The 26485-nt window shown below is 36.6% G+C and overlaps 1 protein-coding gene across 2 annotated transcripts in view; it reads left to right on the forward strand.

The window, feature by feature from the left end:
- Positions 1-26485, forward strand: part of plxna2 (plexin A2) — a 269674-nt gene that overhangs the window by 202935 nt on the left and 40254 nt on the right. For both annotated transcript variants that reach the window (XM_051096153.1, XM_051096152.1), the window contains exons 13-17: positions 1281-1432; positions 7684-7801; positions 11736-11872; positions 12622-12789; positions 16445-16538. In XM_051096153.1, the coding sequence (XP_050952110.1) occupies positions 1281-1432; positions 7684-7801; positions 11736-11872; positions 12622-12789; positions 16445-16538 (669 nt within the window). The remainder of the gene's footprint in view (positions 1-1280; positions 1433-7683; positions 7802-11735; positions 11873-12621; positions 12790-16444; positions 16539-26485) is intronic.

Genomic DNA, 26485 nt, shown 5'->3' on the forward strand with positions numbered 1-26485 from the left:
TTTATTTTATTAATAATTACATTTTGAATTTGAATTTTTATATTATTTTTACATTTTATTTTATTTTATTTTTTTAATTTCAAGAAGAAACACATTCTTGTTTGTCCAAATGTGCAGTTTGGAGTAATAATAATAATAATAATAATAATGTTTTTTCCCCGATGTAAAATTATTTAAACAGACTGCTTTCACAAAGCAGTAGATTAAAATGCTATAATGCTAAAATGTGAGTATTTTTTAAAAAGAAAGTACTATGCAGTATGCATTTATTTTAAAACAGTAGTATGCAGTATATACATGCATAATAAAAACTGGTATGGTATACTATACATTGCATACATATAAATGACTTTTATTTGCCATTGTGATCATACCCACATTGTGTCCTGGCATCAGGTTTGTATTATTTCAGCAGTTTATTTAGTTTTCGGTAGTTAGTTTGTCAATGTGACGCTGACTTGTTCCGAAAAGAATATTTTTAGCATTCCATTCTTTCTCTTATTGTTCCAGTCCTGTGTTCCCAAGAAGCAATAAAAGATTCATATACTTCCACCCTAAGGTTCACTAGTGACACACTTACTTTACATCCTAACCGATTAATGTCCACTAAACTCCCAGCAATATGCTCCTCCCGTTGAGCGACTGCAGGATCTAGTCCACTTCCCACACCACACTGTTCTCAGACCAGTAAACAGTCACACTTAGAAGATGCTATTACTTTGATCATGTTGGTTTTACTTCCACATGACTGCACACAAATGGTTTATTGATTGCGTATGTAGTGGCTGTACTGTGCATGTGGCCTTCTGTCCGTCGCCCCGTCTCTCTCCCTCTCTCTCTGTCTCTCTCTCAGTGATATTTGGATCTGGAGAAGGTCCAGAGCTGAGCATCTCTTGGGCTTTAACAGCACAGAAGGCTTTTTGGCACCCAGAGCCAAGGTCACGCTGAGTGGCCATATTGTATTTTATGAGAGGGTGGGCTGCTCCGAGGGCTAAAATGGCCTCGTGTTAGATTTATCGCCTGTGGCAACAGCATGCAGATCTGCTGCAGTCTTGACTGGAGAATTTTTATGTACTATACAGCTTTAATAGGATAGGAAGTTGCCACAATGAGTTTTACTGATATCTAATTCAGCGCTATTAAAGTGAAACACAATGCAAGGAACAATTATCTCTATAAGGAAGCCTTTTAAAAGGTTTAATTGGAGACCGTTAAGTAAGTAAGGCTTATGTGTGTTAACTTGCTTAATTATGTCTGTGTTGTCCTCTCTATCATTTCAGGTGACCCCAGTGGCCGGACCACCAGAAGGGGGCACCAGAGTGACCATCCGTGGTGTGAATTTGGGTCTGTCCTTCTCAGACATGGTCAACAACGTGCAGGTAGCGGGAGTCCAGTGCACCCCACAGGAGAACGGCTACATCATTGCTGAACAGTGAGTGACTGTGGAGCTGTAAAACTCCAAAAAACTCATGCTGTGAAAGTGTGTCTGAGATTAGAATGGAAAAAACTGGTTTAGCTTATCTTTAATCTTTCTCAAAATAGCAAGAGCTGGAAAAGATAATGTCCTACATTACAAATACGGAGAAGCTGTTTCATGAAAAAAACACCTTGGGTTTTCATCCAGTTCAGTTTAAAGCACAGCAGGATGAGTCCATTAGACACACACAGGATCCATTGAACAAGGCTTTGATGTCACAAGCGTAAAGCGACCAATCAGGGCTAAGTATGAAAGGCAGGGTTGGTCATGGCCTTCTCCTTTATGCTCTATTGAGTCCATCTTATCTGACAGAAACATCTTAACAATGGCAGAGAAACATTTCTATCTGAAGGGCTGGTTGTCAGCAGTGACCAAGGCTCTTGTGAAGCAGAAACAAGTCCTAATTAGAGACCTGGATTGGTCTCCGCCTGCAGTAGGTCCCATTTTTCAGCATCTGTTTGTATTTACTCCTGCGTTTGTGTCATTAACCCTGTCAGTAAATATCCTTAAGCAAGGATTTTGTTATTAATATCAAACCTCCTGGGGGAAAAATTGCGCTCAAGAGGAATTAAAACGTGATGATTTGTTGTAGTATGATTTGCTAGGAGATGCAGAAAACGTCTACATATCTTTTTTGTCTACATTTTTGTGTAATTTGGAGATTAAATTATTTTAATTTGAATATGCTTTTATCTATCGCAGTTTAATATGTAGAGACAGATAAACATGTAGGTGTATTTCCTTCAAGCGTAAACACTGTGGCGCTCTGTTTGTTTTATGAATTCTGATCAGCTTGACATAGCAACAGCTCAACCAATGATGTGAGTTTGGTGCAGGAATTAAAAAAAAAAAGGTAAAGTGTGTAGAGCTGCCCCCTAATAGTCGACCAAGAGGCTTGGTTGACCAAAATTGTATTAGTCACTTAGTCGCAGAAAAAAATAAATAATTCCGGGTAGTGGCAAAGTCACGCAGTCCGTGACGGACGGATCCTTAACGGCTGGTCTATGTGGTAATATAGTACATCGGGCAGGACATCCAAACGCTCGCCTCTCATAAATAGACCTCAAATATGTCTTTTCATCTGAAATATATAAGCAGTAGCAACTTTACATGGCTGCTCATATTAAAGTTAACCTAGTAAAATGTGCGCTATTGAAGTGTCTGTGCAGCGTGTGGAAGCTGAATAGTAGCGTGCTTACTGTATGAAAGATTTGTATGAAACTTCGTCTTAAAATACTGTCATTTTTTTCTGTCACTCACAATAACAGCGAAACGTTGCGCTTTTGTAAAATAATGAAAGCAAACAGGATGCGCTTGTCTCAGTGTCTGTGAACTTGAGTGCAAAACTTCAAAACTCCATGTATACTTGCCTTGCAGACATGAAAAATAGATCTACAAAGAGAGTGAAATGTCTACTTTTAAGTTAACCAATTCTAATAAAAAACAGGCGCTAACAGGCGCATTACTACTGCGGAGATGACGACTTCAACTCTTAAAGCACTAGTTTATCAATAAATTATTAAAACGTTAATGCAGTTTTCTTGCTGTTTTTTCCTAAAACATATATAAATATTATATCGGTGTTCTGTGGCAAGCTTTTTTGTGTGCGCTTGAGCACATATTAGGCTATGTAGGCAATTAAAGGCTTATTGTTATGATTTATATGGTTTATTAATAAATGTGCGACTAATAGTCGACTAATGCTTAAAATGAACAACTACTAGTCAACTAGAAAAATCTTTGGTCGAGGGCAGCCCTAGAAATGTGTAATTTATTCACTAGCTTCACAAAATTGCTAAAATAATGGTTGTTTTCAAGCAGGTTTCCATTAAATACTCTCCTCATCTTTGATTGGTCAAATAAACAGATAATCCCGCCACAAACTCACATCATTGGTTGAGCTGTTGCTTTGTCAAGCTTTGTCAAGCTGATGTTTTGAAAATGCCACAGTGTTTACGCTTTGAAAAACTCAATCTACACGTTTAGTTGTCTTTGCGTAATAAACTGTGATGGAAGAAATTACATTAAAATTGTAAAAAAAAAATCTCTAAATTACACAGGATGTATTTAGTGCTCTTTATTCTTCATGCAATATTAAACCTGCACTCCTCATGATCCGTCCCTGTCTGTCCTCACCTTGCTGTCTATTGCTCAGGAAAAATTAATAGTACGTTTCATCTCTGTATTATTGAGATACTATTTTCGGTTTTAATATTTTGAATTAGCTTTTATATTTAATATTTAGATTTAAATGTAACTTTAAAATGTTAGTAATTTAGTTTTGTTTTGTTTTTTTATTGGTTTTTTTGTGACCCTGGACCACAAAACCAGTCATAAAAGTACATTTTTTGAAAGTGTGATTTATACATCATCACAATATTTGGCTGATATATATATATATATATCTTATGTATTATATATTTATGGTAAGACATTTACCAAATGTCTTTGTGGCACATGATCTCTACGTAATATCCTAATGATTTTGACATGAAAGAAAAACTGATCATTTTGACCCATACAATGTATTGTTGGCTATTGCTACAAATATACCCATGCTACTTATGACTGGTCCAGAGTCAGGGACATTTAATTTAATTTAATTTAATTTAATTTTTAATTTAATTTAATTTAATTTAATTTAATTTAATTTAATTTAATTTAATTTAATTTAATTTAATTTTATTTAATTTTATTAATTTATTTTATTATTGTATTATTTTATTTTATTTTTTTACAAAATGTCTAGAAACTAAATTAAGCTTAGGCTTTTTAAATTTATTTAATATTTTCAGTTAAAGTTTAAATGTATTTTTTAATGGTTTTTATTTTAGTTGACTATAATAACCCTGCTGCAAGCACTGGGTTAGTAGGACACTGTATCACTGTACCCAGCTTTATTATTATTTAATCTTTATTCTTGAGAGAAGCAGACGTCAGCATTCACCATGTCCAGTTCAACAAAATGTGATTTGCGATTCTACGTTGCATTAACTCATCCCAGACCTTATTGTACACAGGCATTCAGAATGTTTGGCTTTCAAACATTTATGCCATCATGTAAGGGGGTATAAACAGCGCATGGCGTCTGCATTCAGGTGCAGCATGCCTCCACAGCGCCTCTCTCTGCCGCTGAGGTGGGGACAGACGGAGCGAGGGGGGAAACGTGTGGTAATTGAAATGCGCGGCGTGCTGCCGGCTGTAGGAGGGAGATTTGTCAGCCCTTCTCTCTTCTGACAGCAGTTTAATCCGAGCGGGACGAAGCCGAGCCGAGTGGGAGTGGATTCATTTGTATGGCGCGGCGATGGGGTGTCATGAGGAAATGGAGAATGCGCCACTGGACCCCATCAGACCCGCAGACGGAAACGGGAAGCCGCATATCTGTGTTTCAACAGTTCAGTCTGGACATTTTGTACAAAAGTTGCATACGTTAAACACCCAAGCTTGCAGTACATTAGGAGTGTCATAGCTTAGTATGTCAAAGTATATCCACAAACTTGTGGTTGCGGTCACGTTAGCAAAATGTTGTGAGCAAAGAGGTCCTTTGTTTATTGTCAGTGGGTATAGCAAAGGATGAAGCACAGCTCACACAGAAGTCAACTTTACGTAAATTCATGCGACCAAATTAAACCTGTTACAAAATTTGCTTGAGGAATCTAGCGTCCTCGCATGAAATTCTACTTTTGAATGAGTATGAGTGGAGAAAGGTGCTTGTACACAAAATGGTGTACTAACAGCATCTGCCAGCTAATTTCCGAAGCTCACCAGCCAAACTTGCATCACGCAGCAGCAATGATTGAGCATCCAAACTTGCTTCCCAACTTTAATTGCCTTAGAAGTGAAAGTCCTCCACTCAGTGTGATTGAGAGGGCATAATGTGCGCTGCGAACAGCTGTGAACGCTGTCTGCCGAGCCTGTCAGACTCACCGCAGGAAGCCACATCACGCCCACAATCACGCCGTCTGCGCCGCATGCGTTCCGACAGTCATCCCTGATGATGCGAACACTCGATATCAACCAAACATCGATTGCAGCGCGCCCGCCCCCATGCTTTCATGCTCAGATTTGAATTCTCATGTCGGTTTTATATTTACTTCACTTGAGGGCCACTCTGTGTTTTTATTATGTCATTTGATCTGGCCACCCATCCGTGAGACTGATACCTGATCAGCCTGTATGATGTAGCAACATTGACCTGCTCCCTGATCAGAGTGCTTGATAACGCTGTATTGATTTGTGCTGGGCGTCACTGGCTTGCTGCATATGGATGTTACTTCAACTTGCGGCACTTAAATATCCCAGGGGTTGACTGCTGTTATTTTATATTTTAAAACATCATTTATATTTGCAACTTTTGGAAAGTTTTACTGCATCCTTGTCCTATATCTATTATTTTTAAATAAAGTAAAAAAATTCCACATTTCCAACACACTAAACAATTTTGCTTCAATTTTTTTTTAGTGTGGCACCTATGGAAGCCCGTTTCCACCAATGAATAAAAAATGTAAAATGTTATTGCGATTTTTCATCTCATAATTTAGACTTCAAAATTGTGAGCTATAAAATACAATTGCGAGTTATAAACTTGCTATTCTGAGAAATGAAGTTATTGCGAGATATACATTTTTTTTCCTTAGAACTGTGTGATATAAAGTCACAATTGCAAGAAATAAAAACTCTCAGTATTGCGAGTTTGCATCTCGCATTTCCAATTTTTTTCTTGCAATTGCAATTTTATCTTGCATTTCTGACTTTTTTCACAATTCCGATTTTTTTTTTTCTCAGAATTGTGAGATATAAACTCGCAATCACGAGTTATAAAGTCCAATTTTGAGGGGAAAAAAGACTGGTATGTTCTCAATTCTAACTTAATAACTCGCAATTCTGTGTTATAAAGTCAGAATTGTAAGAAATAAACTCGCAATTTTGAGAAAAAGCCACATTTGTGAGATATAAACTCACATTTCATACTTTTTTCCCTTAGAAATGATATAAACTGATATATAAAACTGATATAAAAACAACTTACAACAGTGAAAAATAAAAACTTGCAATTCTGACTTTTTTCTTCTCACAAATTTGAGTGTATATCTCGCAATTCTGACTTTTTTCTCAGAATTGTGAGATATGAACTTGCAATTACGAGTTATAAAGTCCAATTTTAATGGAGAAAATACTCATGTTCTTAGAATTGCAACTTTATTTCTCAGATTTGAGAATTTATCTCACAATTCTGACTGTATAACTCACAATTGGGAGTTTATATCTCACAATTCTGAGAAAAAAGTAAAAATTGCGAATTTGTATTACACAATTCCAAAAAAAAGTTGGAATTTTGAGATAAAAAGTTGCAATTACCTTAATTTCTTATTCAGTGGCAGAAATGGCCTTCCATAGACAACAGTGTCAGTGAAGAGTTTAAGATTAAATATAAAGGACTTGTGATATGTGCAGAAAACAAAAGAAAAAATCAAGGCAAATATCACTTGTGAACAAAATGTTTGTATTGTTTGACACCCTAAAGCTATAATGTTGTTAAATCATGTGACAATATTATTTGTGTTTAGGTTGCATAAAATAGCTACTAGCTATGAAATGCACCATGCAGTAGCAAGCCAAACAAGTCTTTCGTTTTCGTTTCATTCGGAAATTACAATTGCAGAGAAAGAATATGGAAAAAATGACAGAATTCTCTTGTGATGCATGCATGTCCACTATTGGACTACTAGGTTAGTCGACAGATTAAATAAACCAGCATGAAAATTGTGTTTTAAAAGACGTTGTTCCCCCAAAAGAATGGTGAAGAGCCTGCAGGAACATATGGTTTTGATGCTATAAAAGCGTGGCGTGTCTATGCATCGGCATTCCCGTAGGGCGGTCTTGTCAATTCAGCTAATGGAATGTGTGTGCTAAAGCAATCAAGGAACCAAAGCAAAAATTACATTGAGATCAAGAGGAAATCAATGGAGAGAGAGAGGAAGAGTCGCATACTGATCACTCAGCAGGACTGGAGATGACTTCCAATGCTTTGGTTCCTCACTCTGGAGTGAGTCCAGAAATGTTATGCTTTGTAATCCAGATCAAGGGGAATGAGTGAACCTAAATCTGTTTGAACAGAAGTTGTTATCGTGACAATATCCATCCGTTTAGGTGAGTAAACCAAGGTTAAAAATGTACCTTATAATTGTTTATTTCGTCTTTTTCAGGATTGTGTGTGAGATGGATGCAACTCCTGCGGACAGTAAACCCGGCCCGGTTCATTTGTGCGTAGGGGAGTGCAAGCCAGAGCTTCAGACACGCTCTTCTCAACTCTATTCCTTTGTGGTAAGACCTTGAGCTCTGCTACATCTGAATAATGCAGTGAGGTAGTGGTGAACCTGGCCATTGTTTTGGTTTTATTAAACTGGGCTTTACTTGGTCCATTGAAGAGAACTCACGGGTCAGTGTGATGTTATGCCTTTAGACAGGTGAACCTTGCTGAGGTTGCTTTGTTCTCAGAAGCGCTTTAACAGCGAAAATGTCAAATCACAGGAAGTGACTCAGAGATCAACATACTGTACTTTAGATGTTCAAATAGCTACTCTTTAGGAACAAAGACTTTCTTCTGCACCGATTCATCTGGCATTAAGTCATTCTACACACACACTGTCGTGCAAAAGTTTGGGATCAGTAAGATTTTTAATGCATTGCAAATTATTGCAACTTAAAGTAGTGGTTTTCTATTTTAATATACTTTAAAATAGAATTTATTCCTGTGATCATAGCTAAATTTTCGGCATCATTACTCCAGCCTTCAGTGTCAAATGATCCTTCAGAAATCATTTGAATATGCTGATTTATTATCGATGCTGGAAACAGTTGTGTTGCTTAATATTTTTTTTGGAACCTGTGATACTTTTTTCAGTATTCTTTGATGAATAAAACATTAAAAAGAACAGGAAAAAAAAGGAAATATTTTGTAATAATATACACTAACGTTCAAAGTTTGGGCACAGTAATTTCTTTCTTTCTTTCTTTCATTCTTTGAAAGAAATTCATGCTTTTATTCAGCAAGGATGTGTTCCTGAATGATCATGTGACACTGAAGACTGGAGTAATGATGCTGAAAATTCAGCTTTGCATCAGAGAAATAAATATTATTTTAAAATGTATTAAAATAGAAAACTGTTATTTTAAATTGCAAAAATATTACTGTATTTTTGATCAAACAAATGGACTTTTGATATATATATTAATTAATATATATATTATATTCATGATTATAATGTGGGTCTGTGTGTTCTGACACTATAATATCATGTATTGTTCTTCACAAAACTAAATACAGATTTGCAGTTAATCTCATAATTTTCTGTTTTTAAAACAGAATTTAAAAAATCAAAAGGTAATATTGTGAAATATTTAGTTAAATTGGTAAGAAAATTATTGCACTACACATACTTTATTAAGGTTCAGTTTGACAGAACTAAAAATACATTTTGTTGTTTTTCTTCCTCGTCCACTCTGAAATCACCTTTCCTCAAATAATAACATTGTACTAGAACATGTCTTTAAAAACTATAGAAAAAAATACAACCTCATACTCATGTATACGTTTTGTTTTTGCGTAAGCAAATTTGACGCCAGACCAGTACAATATTTATAATATATGTAGATATTTAAATTTTAGTAGCAGGACTGTTTGTATCTGTCCAGACAGTTACATAGAAATCACTCCATTATTGTGCTGGAACTGTCTCTCCATGCAAATTTAGAGTCATTAAAAGCCATAAGGTCAATAAATTAACCTTTTTATGGCTCGCACGGCATTTTTGACGGCTAATTGTTCTATTTAGCCCTTTTCAAAGTAGTGTTTTTGTGCACTTTCAGTAGATTCCAAAATGATGCTGTGGATTAGTGGTTAATAGCATTATTTACACGTGTATTTGCCAAGACATTAAAAGAAAAGCGTGTTTATTGAACTAATGCACTCATCAAGCACAAAAGACTCGAGATACGGCGTAAAAACTTGCTAATTTACAGATTGCCGCTGCGTTTGTCATCATTATTGGTAAAACAGCAGCACTGCTTCCTCCGTTAAGAAGCGAAGCTCTCGTCAGCATAATAGAACTTGTTCTCGGTTATTAAAATATTGAGTGATTACGAACACGAAGCACCACGGGGAGCGCACATTGAACATGGAGACAATAAAAGCCATTAAGCGAATCAAAGGAAAGGATGGTTGCCATGTTGTCTCGTCGCACCTGTGGGAACTCTTGCGCACCTGTCTCAAACACCCATCCGCCGGCCTGGGGTTAATAGATAATCAACAGCAGCATTCACACGCACACCAAGGCAAACAATTATCCATACCACCACAATTAACAGCCTCTGCTAATTAGGGGAGCTGTTTATTTTACAATATGCGCTCCAGCCCCTTTCTGTATGCGTTTATGCATGTTTGTGTGAGAGCGCATGTGATTTTCCTCCACGCCTCTCATATCGCAGTCAAATATAAAAGCAGCATGTTATCTCGAAAGCGCCGCCAAATGTTGTCGGACAACACGGGGTCCCCAAGCGGCCCACCAGTTGTAGAACAATACGAGGCGAGACCGAAATTGGTGTTAATTCATTTTTAGTCAATGCACGTGTGAAGTCGGCCACCAGCCATTTCGTGTGCTTTCTTAAGACACAGAGCTGTCTTTTTCTGTATTTCTCCATCTGCTATTTTCACTCCCTGTGTACAATAAAGAAAGAGAGCTGGGAACTAGAAAGTTTATGTACAACATTTTAAAAGCCTTTTATTTATCCTCAGACGTGCCTTTCATGAGCTCGCATCACTTAGACAAGACTGGAAATGGCATTTCTTTGTAGTGTTCGCTCTTTATTTGTGAGCTGAGCAGAAGGCGGGTGAGACTGATGAAGGACAGTTGTTATTTACAGACGTAGCTGTCTTTTGTGGAACAGCCACCCACATCTAGGCAGCTTCAGATTGAGACCATGTGTGTCTTCAGCTGATTCAGAAAGCTGCGCTTGTCATTTCTGTGCTACTAGGGACACTGAATGGAAGTAATTATATAAAAAACAAAACCAGTCGTAAGTGGCACGGGTATATTTGTAGCAATAGCCAGAAATACATTGTATGGGGCAAAATTAGCAATTTTTCTTCTATGCCAAAGATCTTTAGGATATATAAATATTTAAAAACTTAATTTTTGATTAGTAATATGCATTGCTAAGAATTTCAATTGGACAACTTTAAAGGCGATTTTCTCAATATTTGATTTTTTTTTTTTTCTTTTTTTTTTTTGGCACCCTCAGAAGTTTATCTCAGCCAAATATTGTCCAATCATAAGAGACCAAAGCTTATTTATTCAGCTTTCAAATAAAGTATAATTCTAAATTTAAAAAAATGGACCCTTATGGTCCAGGGTCACAGTTATATTACAGTATGCTAGTTTTTGTTTTGTTTTTTGTTTTTCTGAAAGAAATTAATACTTTTATTCTGAAAGGCATTAAATTGATCAAAACTGACAGTGAAGACGTTTAAAGACTTAAAAGATTGCACAGCACAGCTGTTTTCAACATCACAGGATTAAATTACAATTCATAATATATATCGATATAGAAAGCCGTTATTTAAAATGCTAATATTTAACAATATTGCTTTCGTGTTTTTTTGTCATTTATTTTGGATCAAATAAATGCAGATTTGGTGAACATGAGAGACTTTTTCAAAGACATTAAAATTCTTGCGAAACATTTTGAATGGTGGTGTATATATAGTGCTGTCAAATCGATAATTTGCAATGAATTGGATCCAAAATATTGTGTTTGCATAACGTGCGTGTGCTGAGTATACATGTATATATATAAATAAATATAATATATATTTAAATATAATATAAATCACATATATATAAATACATATATACATGCAAATATTTATTAAATATATACATGTACATTTGTGTATTTATATATACATATAAATATACACAGCACACACACAGAGAGAATATTATATAAACACAAACATTTATTTTGGATCACGATTAATCAATTTAACAGCACTATGTAAATAAAAATGTAATAATAATAATATATAATACTCTGCAGTGTTGAGAGGCACAGTTTTCTTTTTCAGGGGAATTAATATTGCATATTAAAATGGCATATGAGTAGATATCATGACATTCAAAAGATGTTTTTAAAAAAAGGCTTCTTTGTCTCCATCTCTTGCTTGTTTCCTACCCATCTCCTTTTTCTGTCTTTGCAGATGCCTTCGGTCACAGGATTGTCCCCCAGTCGGGGTCCAGAGTCTGGAGGAACTAAAGTGACTATAATGGGGGAAAACCTGGGAGCAGGCAGCAGTGTCAGTGTGCTTTTTGGGAACCAGACCTGCGAGTTTTATGAGTAAGAATCATGCTTTCTGAAATCCCTAGTTTAAGAAGCCAATCATTTATAATAAAGCTATATTAGTTTGAATAGTGAATGTGGAGGCTAATGTTCCATATTTTCACTTATTCTTCACTTTCCACATGCCTATATCAATCAAAAAGAGTTTCTGATTATTTACTGTTTAAACTTCCTTCAAAAGCACTTAAAGTTCCTCTAGATTTCCTCTTTTCCAACTGTTTCCTCTTCGTCTCTCTCTAATTTCGCTAGCATACTTCTGTATGTAAATATCAGACGCCCTGTCAGGCATCTTCCTGTAGCTCCTCCTCTTCCTCTCACTCTCTCTCAAGGATCTCAATTTAAAGATGAGGCTGATTGTAGTACTTCACGATCCAAAAGATCGACAACTTTAATGCGATATCTGCTAATTGCAGATTTCTATTTTGCCCTGTGTTCCCGTGGAAGGACGACGCGTTCCTGATCGCATGCGAGTGTGTGCGAGGGTGCAATAAGTAATAGCTTAACGCTCTCTAATATGCTGCAGAGAGAATGACTAATGCTCACTTTGCACAGGTAGCACTTTCAGTGAGAGCTGTAAGAAAAGACTGCAATTGAAAAAGAGCACAGAGCCGCCCACTAGCCCCATTCATATATAGTGTGTCTGAACAATATGTCTAGCCATCTGTCATTAAGTTAAAACTTTGTGTCGTTCTTTGTCTCTTCTTGTCAGAATCTGATTGGTTTGTATTTGTTTGTTTTGTCCTCAGACGGACTATGACAGAGATCGTGTGCTACTCTGCTCCTTCTCTGACGGGTGTGGGGCCGGTTCAGATCAGCGTGAGCGTGGATCGCGCCCAGGTCCGAGAGAGCCTGACTTTTGAGTATATAGACGATCCTACCGTTCAACGTATCGAACCGGAATGGAGCATTGCGAGGTAACTGTACATATATGATGCAGTGTTTTAGTATTGGAGTATGCAGATCAGCTAATTTGGCCAAATGCATTTAAAGGGATAGTTCACCCAAAAATGAAAAATCTGTCATTAATTACTCACCGTTATGTTGTTCCAAACTTGTAAGACTTTTGTTAATCTTCAGAACACAAATTAAGATATTGTTGATGAAATCCAAGAGCTTTCTGACCCTGCATAGACATCAGAAAGAGAAGAAACTGTTGAATTAAGTTATTTTTGTTTTGTTTGATGCACAAAAAGTACTCTCATAGCTTCATAACATTGCAGTTGAACCACTGATGTCACATGGACTATTTTATTTATGTCCTTTTGCGTTGCTGTCTACGCAAGGTCAGAAAGCTCTCAGATTTCATCAAAAATATCTTAATTTGTGTTGTGAAGATGAATGAAGGTCTTACAGGTTTGGAACGGCATGGGGGTGAGTAATTTTAACAGAATTTTCATTTTTGGGTGAACCCTTCCTTTAAATCTTTATTAGCAAACGCTTTTGACTTTTGAGGCTGTTTATTCTCGCACCGTTTGAGTGGATATCAGACACATTCCTGCAAGAAATCGATCTGATTCACTGAATGCAGTTCAACAGCTTTGTTCAAGGCTGTGTGTTATTGTGTATTCATGAAAATGAATAAATGGCTGACTTGCATTCAGACAGATCCTTTCATCTTAAAAAAAAAAGGAGTTACACCATGTCAGGGTGATCATGTAGATGGTTTTATGAAAGTAAAGCTTGTATAAGTCTGAGCTATTCTGAGATCTAAAAAAGGAACTACTAATATTTTCTTAAAAATCCTTTGCACAGTCTGTAGAACATCTCGTCTGACTATAACTTTAACAGTCTATGCTGTAATGCCAAGGGAACCAAATGAGAGCCATTGACTTTTCTCAGAGACATTTCTCAAATCATGACATAATTTGAGTGAACTGTACAAAGCCTATATTCATATCAAAGTGCTGCACATGATTTTCTACAGTAGCAAAAATGAGACCAAAATAGAATAAGCTGAGAATGATTATGTAAGTAATGCTGAGATACAGGTTCATTGCTAGCTGGAGTTAAAGGAGAAGTTCACTTCCAGAACAAGAATTTACAGATAATTTACTCACCCTCTTTCATCCAAGATTAAAGAAAAGTCGTAAAGAAATTGTTTTTTAAAGAAATATTAGGAATATTCTCCATATAGTGGACTTCTATGGTGCCCGAGAGTTTAAACTTCCAAAATGTTTAGATGCAGCTTCAAAAGGCTCTAAACCAGTGGTTTATATACATATATATATATATATAAAGAAAGGGAAAGAAAGAAAGATGTCAGTCACTGCGATTTCGACAGAATTCCCCATTTATATGCGGATGTCACTCTTAAAACTTGCAGCATGTACGCTCCTCTTCACAGCATCAAAAACAACTTTTCTTCAAATTCGAAATGGACAAGAAAGCATGCAAAGTGCGCTCCCTTATTCACTGAAAAGCTGTCACTCAGAAAATTCTGCTATAATCAGTGATTCTCTCTTCACAGCACAATTAATCTCTTATTTACATTGCGTCTACACTTTGTTATAATGAGAGGATTCGTGAGCTTCCAGAACCCAGGAATGAACTTAAAGGGATAGTTCACCCAAAAATGAAAAATCTGTCATTAATTACTCACCGTTATGTTGTTCCAAACTTGTAAGACTTTTGTTAATCTTCAGAACACATTAAGATATTGTTGATGAAATCCAAGAGCTTTCTGACCCTGCATAGACATCAGAAAGAGAAGAAACTGTTGAATTAAGTTATTTTTGTTTTGTTTGATGCACAAAAAGTACTCTCATAGCTTCATAACATTGCAGTTGAACCACTGATGTCACATGGACTATTTTATTTATGTCCTTTTGCGTTGCTGTCTACGCAAGGAATGAACTTGGCGAGTGGATTCTGACACACGAAACGCCTCTGATTGGCCATTGTGTTCCAGAAATCAACAGATATGTCTGTGATTAGCTACAATGTTCTACACTTCAAAAACAGAGCGCAAACCCAAATACAAGTTGGATTCTGCCATGAGGCAGCTGCCGCTTACTTTTGTTTAAAGTTTGCCTGTTCCCACTTCCTTCCTCTCCGAATCTTGAACTCTGTTACATACATATATACAATTTCCTCAAATCATCCTGGCGACCCATTTTTTAAGTCTCGCGACCCAGGGTTTGAAAACCACTGCTCTAAATGATCACAGCCAAGGAAGAAGTCTCTAATCTAGCAAAACGATTGGTTATTTTCTTCAAAAATGTACAATTTATATACTTTTTAACCTCAAATGCTCGTCTTGTCTGCGATGTGCATGCGAACTCTGTGCACCTCTGGTTCAAGACAGTTAGGGTATGTTGAAAAACTCCCATGTCATTTTCTCCTCCAACTTCAAAATCGTCCTACATTGCTGCAGAAGTACCGACTCAGTGTTTACAAAGTGAACGTGCAAAGAAGGTCAAACGCACTTTACAAAAAGGTAAAACAGCAATGTAGGACGATTCTGAAGTTGGAGGAGAAAATGACATGGGAGTTTTTTGACATACCCTAACAGTCTTGAACTGGAGGTGCACAAAGTAGACGCAGAGCTGGACAAGATAAGCATTTAAGATTGAAAAGTAAATAAACTTTTTTTTTTTTTTTTAAGAAAATAACCGATTGTTTCGCTAGATAAGACTCTTCTTCCTAGGCTGGGATTGTTTAGAGCCCTTTGAAGTTGCATTTAAAATACATTTCGGCAGTTCAAACTCATAGAAGTCCACTATATGGAGAGAAATCCAGAAATGTTTTCCTCAAAAATATAATTTCTTTACGACTGGAGAAAGAAATACGTGAACATCTTATATGACAATGGAGTGCGTACATTATCTATACATTTTTTTTTACTCCATTAAGTACACATTATGTCCAGCAACAGAAACATTAACATTAACAGCTGTTTCTAGTAAAATATTTAGAAAATAGTGCTATATTATTAATGTGGTGAGCATAGCTCAGATCATTTGATGAGAAATGTTTGAGTTTATACCGAGATTTCTGACTTTTATCTTTCTCGTTTGATCGTATTTCTGCCTAGGCTAACAGTTGGGATATTGAATGAATCTCCTATGTGATTTTTCATTCTTGTGGGCGAGCGCCCCATGCCAGGGCATCAGTAGATGGGGTCACAATGCTGTATGTGTTGTACCAGAGCGTTGCCACACTGAACAGAACAGCGTACAAGCGGCGCCTGGCTAATGAAGTGCTCAAGAGTAAACAACTGAAACACCTAGAGCTAGAGCTCCTCACCCATTCCATTCCCAGACGCTCGTTCCTTTGTTGTGCTTTATCAAGCCGTGGACATTCCCAGAATGCTAAGCAGGATCACCGCTGCTTCTGTTTCTTTAGTGTTTTCAAAGACTCATCTAGTATGTTTGATTAAATCTACTGAAGCTGGTTAAAAGCATCTTTAATCAGGACCTTTTCAAAAGCTTATTATCTTCTAAGCACCACATCACAAAGAAACAAGTTTTAAGGGCAGTGTTTGATTCAAGTGGAGATGAGTTATGAGTTCTGCGTCAAAGTTTTAACGTTCACCCTATTCACTTTTACCATCTTGTGTGTTTCTTTTAGCGGACACACGCCTCTGGTGGTGACCGGGACTAACTTGGATGTCATACAGGAGCCGAGGATTCGCATCAAGTACGGCGGGCGAGAATCCGTAAATGTGAGTAGCTTCATTATTGGTGGTTCCTCAATTATCCGCCCTCACTTTTGAAATGACCTTAGTTACCTGAGCTCAGGGGCTTCTGGGAGAACGGCTCTCTCATGTGAGCTGATATCTCATGAGGGCCGACGCGATGAAACCGAATCGTATCAGTTCGACCTCGCAGATGCACGACCTTGGAAAGTGGGATGCTTTGTCTGCAGGTTTGAGTTAATTATCAGTGACTTTCAGAAGAGAGAGGATCACACAGTCTGCGCGCTGCCTTTTTTGGGATGCATTAGACTAATTTCTGTCTTTTCTGTTGACCCACGGAGGCGAGAGCCGTCGTGACTCACTGCCATAGCTTTGGAAATTTCATATATCTCCTACCCACAAGCCTCTGCATGACCTCTTTTTCAAGCTGTGTATCTGTAATTTCGACTAAGTACCCTGCTGAATTATTCAGTCTGTGCAAAGTGGTGCGGATGAGGCATTTAATGTGAGCATTTTACTCTTCTCATACCACCTTTGTCGTACTGGAACTTGTTGAGAGTTATTTGCAGAATCCTGCATAAAGCCAACTTCATCCGAGGCGGTGTTGCTGGATAGTGGCCAGTTTAAGAGGGTTGTATTGGTTAATGGGTTTCAAAGGAAGATGAACTGCAGACAGAATGGCTTGGTCAGCATAAAGACATCCCAAAAATAATAAGGCCCAAGGGCTGAGGGAGTCGGTACAAATTCAGTTTGCTAGCCACTGCAGGGGGTCCGGGTTTAATTAATGGAATAGGATTGGTCAGTGTGGTCAGACAGAAAGATGGGTAGCCAGTGGTGTCTCGTATCTTCTATTGCATTATCATGCTTTAATTCATTTGTTTTGTTTTGTAAATTTAAAGTATACACTACTGTAGGTAAGCTTTCTGTTTACATATACAGTTGAAGTCAAAAGTTTACATACACCTTGCAGAATCTGCAAGATGTTAATTATTTTACCAAAATAAGAGTGATCATACAAAATGCATGTTTTTTTATATAGGATATTTCACATAAAAGATGTTTACATGTAGTCCAAAAGAGAAAATAATAGTTGAATTTTATAAAAATGACCCTGTTAAAAAGTTTACATAAGCTTAATTACTAATACTGTGTTGTTACCTGAATGATCCACAGCTGTGTTTTTTTGTTTAGTGATAGTTGTTCATGAGTTCAGTTTGTCCTGAACAGTTAAAGTGCCTGTTGTTCTTCAGAAAAATCCTTGAGGTCCCACAAATTCTTTGGTTTTTCAGCATTTTTATGTATTTGAACCCTTTTGAGATCCATCTTTTCACACTAAGGACAACTGAGGAACTCGTATAAACTATTACTGAAGGTTCAAACGCTCACTGATGCTTCAGAAGGAAAAACAATGCATCAAGACTTTTGGAATTTGAAGATCAGAGTAAATTTAATTTCTCTCTTCTGGGGAACATGTAAGTGTCTTCTGTAGCTTGTGAAGGACAGTACTAAATGTGAAAAAAATGATATTTAGGCAAAATAATTCTCATCCTCATTCCGTTCAAAAGTTTACACCCCTTGCTCTTAATGCATCATTTTTCCTTCTGGAATATCAGTGAGTGTTTGAACCTTCTGTAATAGCTGCAGATGCATCTTAAAATCATACAGTCTTTGTTGGAAAGGGTTACAAAGGCTTCAAATACACAAAAATGCTAAAAAACCAAAGAATCTGTGGGAATCTATGGGACCTGAAGGACTTTTCTGAAGAACAGCGATAGGTTTAACTGTTCAGGACAAACAAGAAAATCAAACAACTATTATTTAAAAAAAAAAAAAAATTCAGGTAACAACACATTATTAAGAATCCAAGCATATGTAAACATTTAAACAGAGACATATGTATAAATTCAACTATTATTTATCTTTTATGTAAAATATCTTATTCAGGTCAGTGCTAAATAAAAAAATAACATGCATTTTGTATGATCCCTCTTATTTTGGTAAAATAATTAATATTTTGCAGATTCTGGCAAGGTGTATGTAAACTTTTGACTTCAACTGTATGTAGACATGTATATGTACTGTTTTTGATTGTATGGACAAAAGTTTGAGTAAATGAGTACATTTTTTGGGTGAACTATCCCTTTAAAGGCAACAAAAAAGTCAGAGAGAGGGTGGAAAACGCTCGTAATGAAACTAAATTAGGAGCCAAAAACAATGATTTGGTAGGTTTCTGCCTGTTTGCATGTCTTTTGAACAATGCGATATGTAAATAACGTTTTGCGAGTGTGGAAGTGTTCAGAACAGCACTAATCACACATTATCTCTTACTTCGCTGAGGTGAAAGCAAACTGCTATAGTCGTCCTTCCTCTGTTCCCTGTAGCATAACTGCACTTCAGTCCCCAGCTGTACAGATGTACCCGTGTGCGGGTAGTTCTCCTGAAAGTCACTTTTAGTAAAAGAGACACCGACTGCGCAATGAGGAGTGACAGAAGCCCCGCGTTCCTCCACGCTTCACAGAACCCAGAGCTCTTAGAGTTCTTAAAGGGACTCCTGAAATATGTTGTGTGGGCGCTGTCTGATGTGTCAGGTGCTAGTGCTGTCTCTTTCTTTCTTTCTCTTTCTTACTCTTTACAACAGAGTGGAAAAAAACAGAGAAAGGTTGGATTTCGCCTCTTAGGCATCATCACCAAAGACTCAACTGGCTTTGATTCCCTGCATTTTTATTAGCCGTTGAGGTTACGATTATGTATTTCTTCATCCCCCGTTTCCCTCTGTATTTTTGAGGAGGGAGATGGGGAACAAAACAGCGGTGGAGTCTGGCAATCAGAGCCGAGCGCCCGTCAAGGCAGCCTTCAAACTGTCATTTGCCTCCTCCCCAAATTGCTTCTCTTCCTCCTCTCCTCCCCTCCCGTTACCTGGCGGGGTTCTCAGAAGCCGAACGAACGGCAGACAATTGCCTTTGTGCATCCTGCTGTACCTGTCACCAACCCGCAATTGAGACATTAATCATTTTCCTGATTATAGCTAAAAGATTAGTTTTTCTACCTTTGTCTTCACTCGAGGAGGAGAAGAAGAGAAAAAAGAAGCGCTTGACACGTGCGCCGGCGGAGAGATTCGGTAATGAAGTCTGCAGACGGATTCCTAAAGCGTTGCGCGCCGCTATCTGTGCCGATCACAAAGGCACTTCAGTTTTTTCCTTCTAAAACGAAGCGATCAGACGCTCCCACCAATCAGTGTCAAAGACCTCCCCAGATACCTCGGATAAGAGCGCGCTCGCAAAAAAACCAACATGAAGAACATGAACTATGGATGATAAAAGCATCTTAGCATTTAACAGAGCCATGGGCGTTTTTCTGCGATCGTGCGGATGCTTATAGTTGTTCTGCATTCCCTCTTACTTCCAGCCGTTTTTCATTTTTTGCCATTGTATGGTTACATGCGCATGTACTTGACACAACAAAGGGCATAATTCAGAGCTGGTGGGCACCTCTGCTCAGTCATTACCAGAAAACGTTTTATTCTCCTGTGTCAGTTTGCTGTGACGAGTTCAGAAGAAGATATCATGCTGTTCGTACTGTACATCACGTCCTGAGCTTCTGCTGAGCAGAGAATGCGTTTTTGGACCCCCTTGACTTTCATTGTATATTCTCAGGGGAGTTTCCTTCGAGGAAGTATTTGGATGAGAAAAAAAACTGTAGTACAAAAATAAAATAACACCAGTATTACAAAATATAACATTAAAAAGTTAATAAATCTTTCATCTCCCTGATCCCATTAAACTTTAACAGACCCCCTAAAGTGTGCAGTGAGTTTGGGGTAAGTGAGAATGAATGGGGGAAAGTCACTTGAGAGGAGGCAATGCCTCCATCACGATATGATTGGATATGACTGGTTATGTTCAGCTGTGATAAAGCTGAGGTTCATGCGATAAATCCCGCCTGTTTTGTTCATGTGTGTTCCGCATTCACAAATCTGTCTGAATGTGTCCGAATCGGTCCAATACAGTGTTAATTGGAAGACGAATTTTAAAAAGTAAGTAAACAACTCGCACACTTAGATATAACCATTTTGTTTATCAAAATAAAACTTAAAATGGCATGAAAACATGAGTAATCAGCTTGGTGAAATTTAAAGTAAATCTCAGTGTCCTTGAGATTTAATGACTGATGAACCAAAAAATTCAAAATTAGTTAAAAGTTAATTATTAAAAAGAATAGCTGAACGTAAGTTTATAAGACTTTCTTTACCAGTCTTATTTACCACTTTATTTACCTATACGCTACCGTCAAAAGTTTTTGAACAGTAAGGTTTTTTAATGTTTTTAAAAAACAATTTATTTGATCCAAAGTACAGCAATAACAGTAAACATTTTTAATATTTTTACTATTTAAAATTTCAAAAGCTGAATTTTTAGCATCATTACTCCAGTCACATGATCCTTCAGAAATCATTCTAATATTTGATTTGCTGCTCAAAAAAACATTTATTATTATGTTGAAAACAGCTGAGTAGATTTTTTTTCAGGTTTCTTTGATGAATAGAACGTTCAGAAGAACAGCACCTGAAATAGAAATCTTCTGTAACATTATAAATATCTTTTTCATCACTTTTGATCAATTTAAAACATCCTTGTTAAATAAAAAAACAAACAAAAAAATTATACTGACTCCAAGCTTTTGAATGGTATAGTGTATAATGTTACAAAAGCTTATTATTTCAGATAAATGCTGATCTTTGTATCTTTCTGTTCATCAAAGAATTCTGAAAAAAATGTACTCAGCTTTTTTTAATATTGATAATAATAGTAAATGTTTCTTGAACAGCAAATCAGCATATTAGAATGATTTCTGAAGGATTATATGACACTGAGGACTGAAGTAATGATGCTGAAAATGTAGCTTTGATCACAGAAATAAATTACATTTCAAAATGTATTCAAACAGAAAGCAGTTATTTTAAATACTAAAAATATTTCACAATATTACTGATTTTACTCTATTTTGGAATAAATAAATGCAGGCTTGGTGAGCAAAAGAGAATTCTTTAAAAAACATTAAAATCTTACTGTTCAAAAACTTTTGATTGGTAGTGTATTTAGTTGTTCCAAACCTGTAAACCTTTCTTTCTTTGGTGGAACATAAAAGAATGTATTTTTAAAAATGGCTTTGTTTTGTCTGGGTTTTTTTTCCCCATACAGTGAAAAGCCAATGTTGTTGTTTTAATACCTCACTGACTTTTATTGTATGGACAAAAACAGTTGAAATATTCTTTAATATATTTTCCTTTGTTTTCCATAGAGAAAAGAAAGTCATGCGTGTTTGGAACATCTCAGGCTGGGTAAATGATGACAGATTTTCAGTTTTTGGCTGAACTGTGCCTTTAAGGCATTACTTCCATTTTCACTGAGTAAATTGAGACAGATTTTAGCCAGGGAGCAACATCTCTAGATTTTAGCCAGGGAGCAACGTCTCTATGCAACTCTTTGTCTTAGAGCCGAAGAGAGATGCTTGGATTCATTAGTTTAGGCGAGTAGGACTATGCTTTGTGCTGAGTCATGTGTCAGTCCATGGAAGAACCTGAATCCAATTATTTTAGAGAGACAGAAAAGGATCCCAATTATTTCCACAGCCTTCCAAATACCTGCAGCTACTGCAGCCTGGTCATGGAAGGACAGGAGAGTAACTCGAATGTTATTAGTCTGGTCCAGGCCCCGAAGTACAGCTAAAAAAAACATTTGGATTTGACCCACTCAGTATCTGCATTTCCTTCTGCTTACAGCAGGTGTTATTTAAAATACAATTATAACCTGCTAATTAAATCCAGCCATGTGGAAAGCTACATTTTTTTCCCCACTGTTGGAAAACTGGTTGCTTGATGTGGGCGGAAGTGAAGAAACAAACTGGTACATCAAGAAAAAAATCTGACAACAGCCAGTGCGCGTCCAGCCAGTTTGAAACAGATGGCTTGCAGAGGCAGCGCTAGGCCCTTCCAGGCAGTGCCAGGCTGGTTGTGGTCACAGCATCTGTCTCTGACATGGCACTGCCACGAAAGGACAGAGAAACGCACATACGGTTCAATCACATTAGACCCTTATCTTGTCCTGCTAAGCTGGCCAGCAGCGTTGTGCAGCATTCAGAATGGCTTTTCAAATTAATAGCACAAAGGTTGCAGGTTCAATGTTTGGTAGGGGTGGTTCATGAACTGGAGAAGTGCTGGAACCGTCCTCCGCTGTCATCGCTGTAGTAAGTAATAATTTAGTGCTCACTGTTATCCTAAGTGAATAACAGTACACTTACTACAGCAACAGTATACCCAAAGCAATCTGGTTTAAGTGTCTTGCTCAAGGGCACGATGGTGGAGGTTCATGGATCAGCTCTTGTGGGGCTCAAACATGCAACACTTCAATCACATAACTCTACATAATTTATATATCAATGCTGAATTTTTCTAATCAGAAAAACGGTAAAAATAATCAAATTGTGAAATAATATTACTATTTAAATTAATTGTTTTTTATGTGAATATGTTGTAAAATGTAATTTATTCCTGTGATGCAAAGCTGGATTTTCAGTATCATTACACCAGTATTCAACATCACATGATCCTTCAGAAAACATTCTTACTTGCTGATTTGGTGCTCAAGAAACATGATAATTATTAATGTTGACAACAGTTGTGCTGCGTAATATTATATGTCAACTGTGGCCTTTTGTTTCATGATTCTTTAAATAATTACATACATTTTTATGCATCTTTACTGGAAGAAAAGTTAATATCTTAAAAAAAAAAAATGCAAAAGGCTTTTTTTATGTTAATAAATATAAATTAAAGTAATTAAAATAAGTCAACTAATATGATTAGCATGTAAGCCCTAATATAATAATTTTTTTTTTTTTTAAAACATCTTTTAATGTTTATATCAGAAAAGGTATCTTGTCATTTTTCTGTATTCACTGACTGATTGAAACTCCTCTTGGCTTTTTAGCTCTGCTAGGAATCAGTTTTTTGCCAATGTGACTAGATCTGCATTTCCTCCGCGCCCTCTTGGTTACCTCACGTGGGGTGCTGTGGAGTGTGTAATGGGATTACAGGTTTTGATGACAGTGTGACTTTAGAGTTATTGAATCCTATTCATTCTTAACCAGATCCAGCCCTTCTGAGCTGCAAGAGAGCTTCTGTTATCATGCAAACACCATGTGTAATGTGAAGCGCCTACAGAAGAGATCTAACCAGAAGGTTGCGGGTTCAGTCCCTAATTTGAGTTTTTATGCCCCTTTTACAATATGTGACCCTGGACTGATCATAAAGGATCAGTTTTTTTAAACTGAGATTTATACATCATCTGAAATCTGAATAAATAAGCTTTCCATTGATGTATGGTTTGTTAGAATAGGACAATATTTGGCTGTAATACAACTATTTGAAAATCTGGAATCTGAGGATGCAAAAATATAAAAATTGAGAAAATCGCCTTTAAAGTTGTCCAAACGAAGTTCTTAGCAATGCATATTACTAATTAAAAATGTGATATATTTACGGTAGGGAATTTACAAAATATCTTCATGGAACACGATCGTTAATTAATATCCTAATTCTTTTTGGCATAAAAGAAAAATCTATAATTTTGACCCATACAATGTATTGTTGGCTATTGCTACAAATACACCGTGCTACTTATGACTGGTTTTGTGGTCCAGGGTCACATATGTAATTTAAGTGTCAGGTGTCCCCAGAATGTATTTGTGAATTTTCAGCTCAAAATAACGCACATATCATTTATTATATCATTTTGAAAATGCCTATTTTGAGTAGAAGCAAAAACTGTTTTCGTGCATGTCTCCTTAAATGCAAATGAGCTGCTGCTCCCCGCCCCTTTTCCAGGATAGGGTTGTGCTACTACAGCTCCTACCTCAGATGTTCTACTAAAAAACCTGTTTGTTTTCGATTATCATGTCTATCGTGCTGAAATCATGCGTTTTAAAGCCTTATTAGTTTAAAATTCTAAAATATGGTTTTCTGAGCGCACATATCTGAAGCAGGCACACAGTAAGCGGCTGTCACACAGCATGTGAGTACTAAACTCATTTGTCTTTCATGTCTTATTGCACTTAAACTGTCAAATAAGCACAAGTTTATGTTAGAAACATATAGGAGTTACAAAAACAGTTGGTTATGACTGTGAAGGTAAACAGCTGGGAAAGAAATTACATGTTTATATTAGATCCTCTGAAACTGAGACTCTAAATAGTGTTCTGTTTAGACACTGGGTTGTCCTTTTTTGCATTTTCTGGGTTGGTAGATGCACTGGGGACCTGATGGTAGCACTTAAACATGGAAAAGGTCAAATTTTCATGAAACTTTCAGAGGTATAAAACAGGCAGTGTTTTGCTTGTATTTGTGCCTTTTGGCTTCTCAGTTTGTTCCAGGAATCTGGCCTCAAAAAGGAAAACATTTTCATCATTTTAAACATACCCCCTGTAGTGTTTACTTGTAATAGTACCGACCTAGCAAGCAAGTCTAAGCCAATACCACTTAATCACTGACAAGAAAACTATCTCAATCTCAGAATTGACAAATATCGCTTATCATACACTCCTCAAGGGCTGAGTGAAGAGGAAGAGCAAAGGAATGAGGAACCAAAAGCCATGGAATGAGATGCACCCTCAATCTTGCGCAAATCAAGTTTGTGTGGTCAAAATGAGTTAGTATCGATTGCGGCTCTGGCTGCGAGGAGGCGAGATGCGAGTAGGAGGTGTGGTGCTCGCCGGTCCTGCCGTGCTTTGAAGATATTTAGCTCTAATTAAGTTTCTCCCCTGAGCGTCGGGGAGAAGAAAGAAATGAGATGAAAACCTCCCGGCACAGTCAGAGTTTCACAGCAATCAATTTTGTTGTTCGAGCATCAGCGCTGTTCTCTGCTACTCCGAGGGAACGGTTCGGTGCCCGTGCACGTAGACTTGAGTGCATCCGTCAAGTGTGACTGCTGATGTTTATGCGGTACGGATCATAGTTGTTGCACACTTGAGGTATGAGAGGGCTGCAGTTTGCATCGTTTCAGCTCAACAATGTAATAACATTGAATTTGGAGCCTAGCAGTTAGCAATACATTGAGCTTTGGTGCTTGTGTTGCAGGTTCCAGTCAAACTCTAGACCGTGTTTGATCTTTCCGTATATATTACAGAAAGTTAAACCTTTTTGAGGACCATTTTTTTCCATTGTGAAAATATTTTAATGCTAATTAATGACATTTCCTATTACTTTTTGTTTTATTTATTTATTTTTTGTTATTATTGATTTTATATATTTGTTCACGATTTCTCGTTCGATTTTTTTTTTTTTTTTTTTTTTTTTTTTTTTTTTTTTATTATTATTCTAATACAGTAAATTCATAAATTAATTTTAACTGAAAACAAATACCATTATGATGTACAATGTAAAAAGCAATTTGTTGAGTCAACTTAATAATAATAATAATTGTAACCTGGCTGCCTTAAAATTTTAAGTTCAGTCAATTCAAAAAAAGTTTATTCAACTTGAAATGTTAAATTACAATTTAAAATTTTAAGGCAGCTGGGTTACTTACCCATCTGTTAAGTTTAGCAAACACAAATATCTGTGTTGTTACTTAGTACAACTTAACATTTCAAGTTGACTAAACTTATTTTAGTTGACTGAACTTTAAAATTTTAAGACAGCATGGTAACAAATTATTTTAAGATGACTCAACAAATTGTGTTTTTTATTTTTTACAGTGTACTTGGATTAGTGTTATTTTAGTATCCTTGATATACTATTGTAGTTTTTGTTAGTATTTTGAATTCAGTATAAATTGTTATAATGAAATTTTATGTTTTTTCTCATTTTTTATTTGTTTTTGTTATGTATAAAACTATATATATATAATTTTGATGTCAGTTTTAGTTATTTTAGTGCTTAGTTAAACTACAATAAATGAGAAATGATGCCTTGGCAACTA

This window comes from Labeo rohita, chromosome 23 (assembly GCF_022985175.1).
Source record: "Labeo rohita strain BAU-BD-2019 chromosome 23, IGBB_LRoh.1.0, whole genome shotgun sequence".
Lineage (NCBI taxonomy): Eukaryota > Metazoa > Chordata > Actinopteri > Cypriniformes > Cyprinidae > Labeo > Labeo rohita.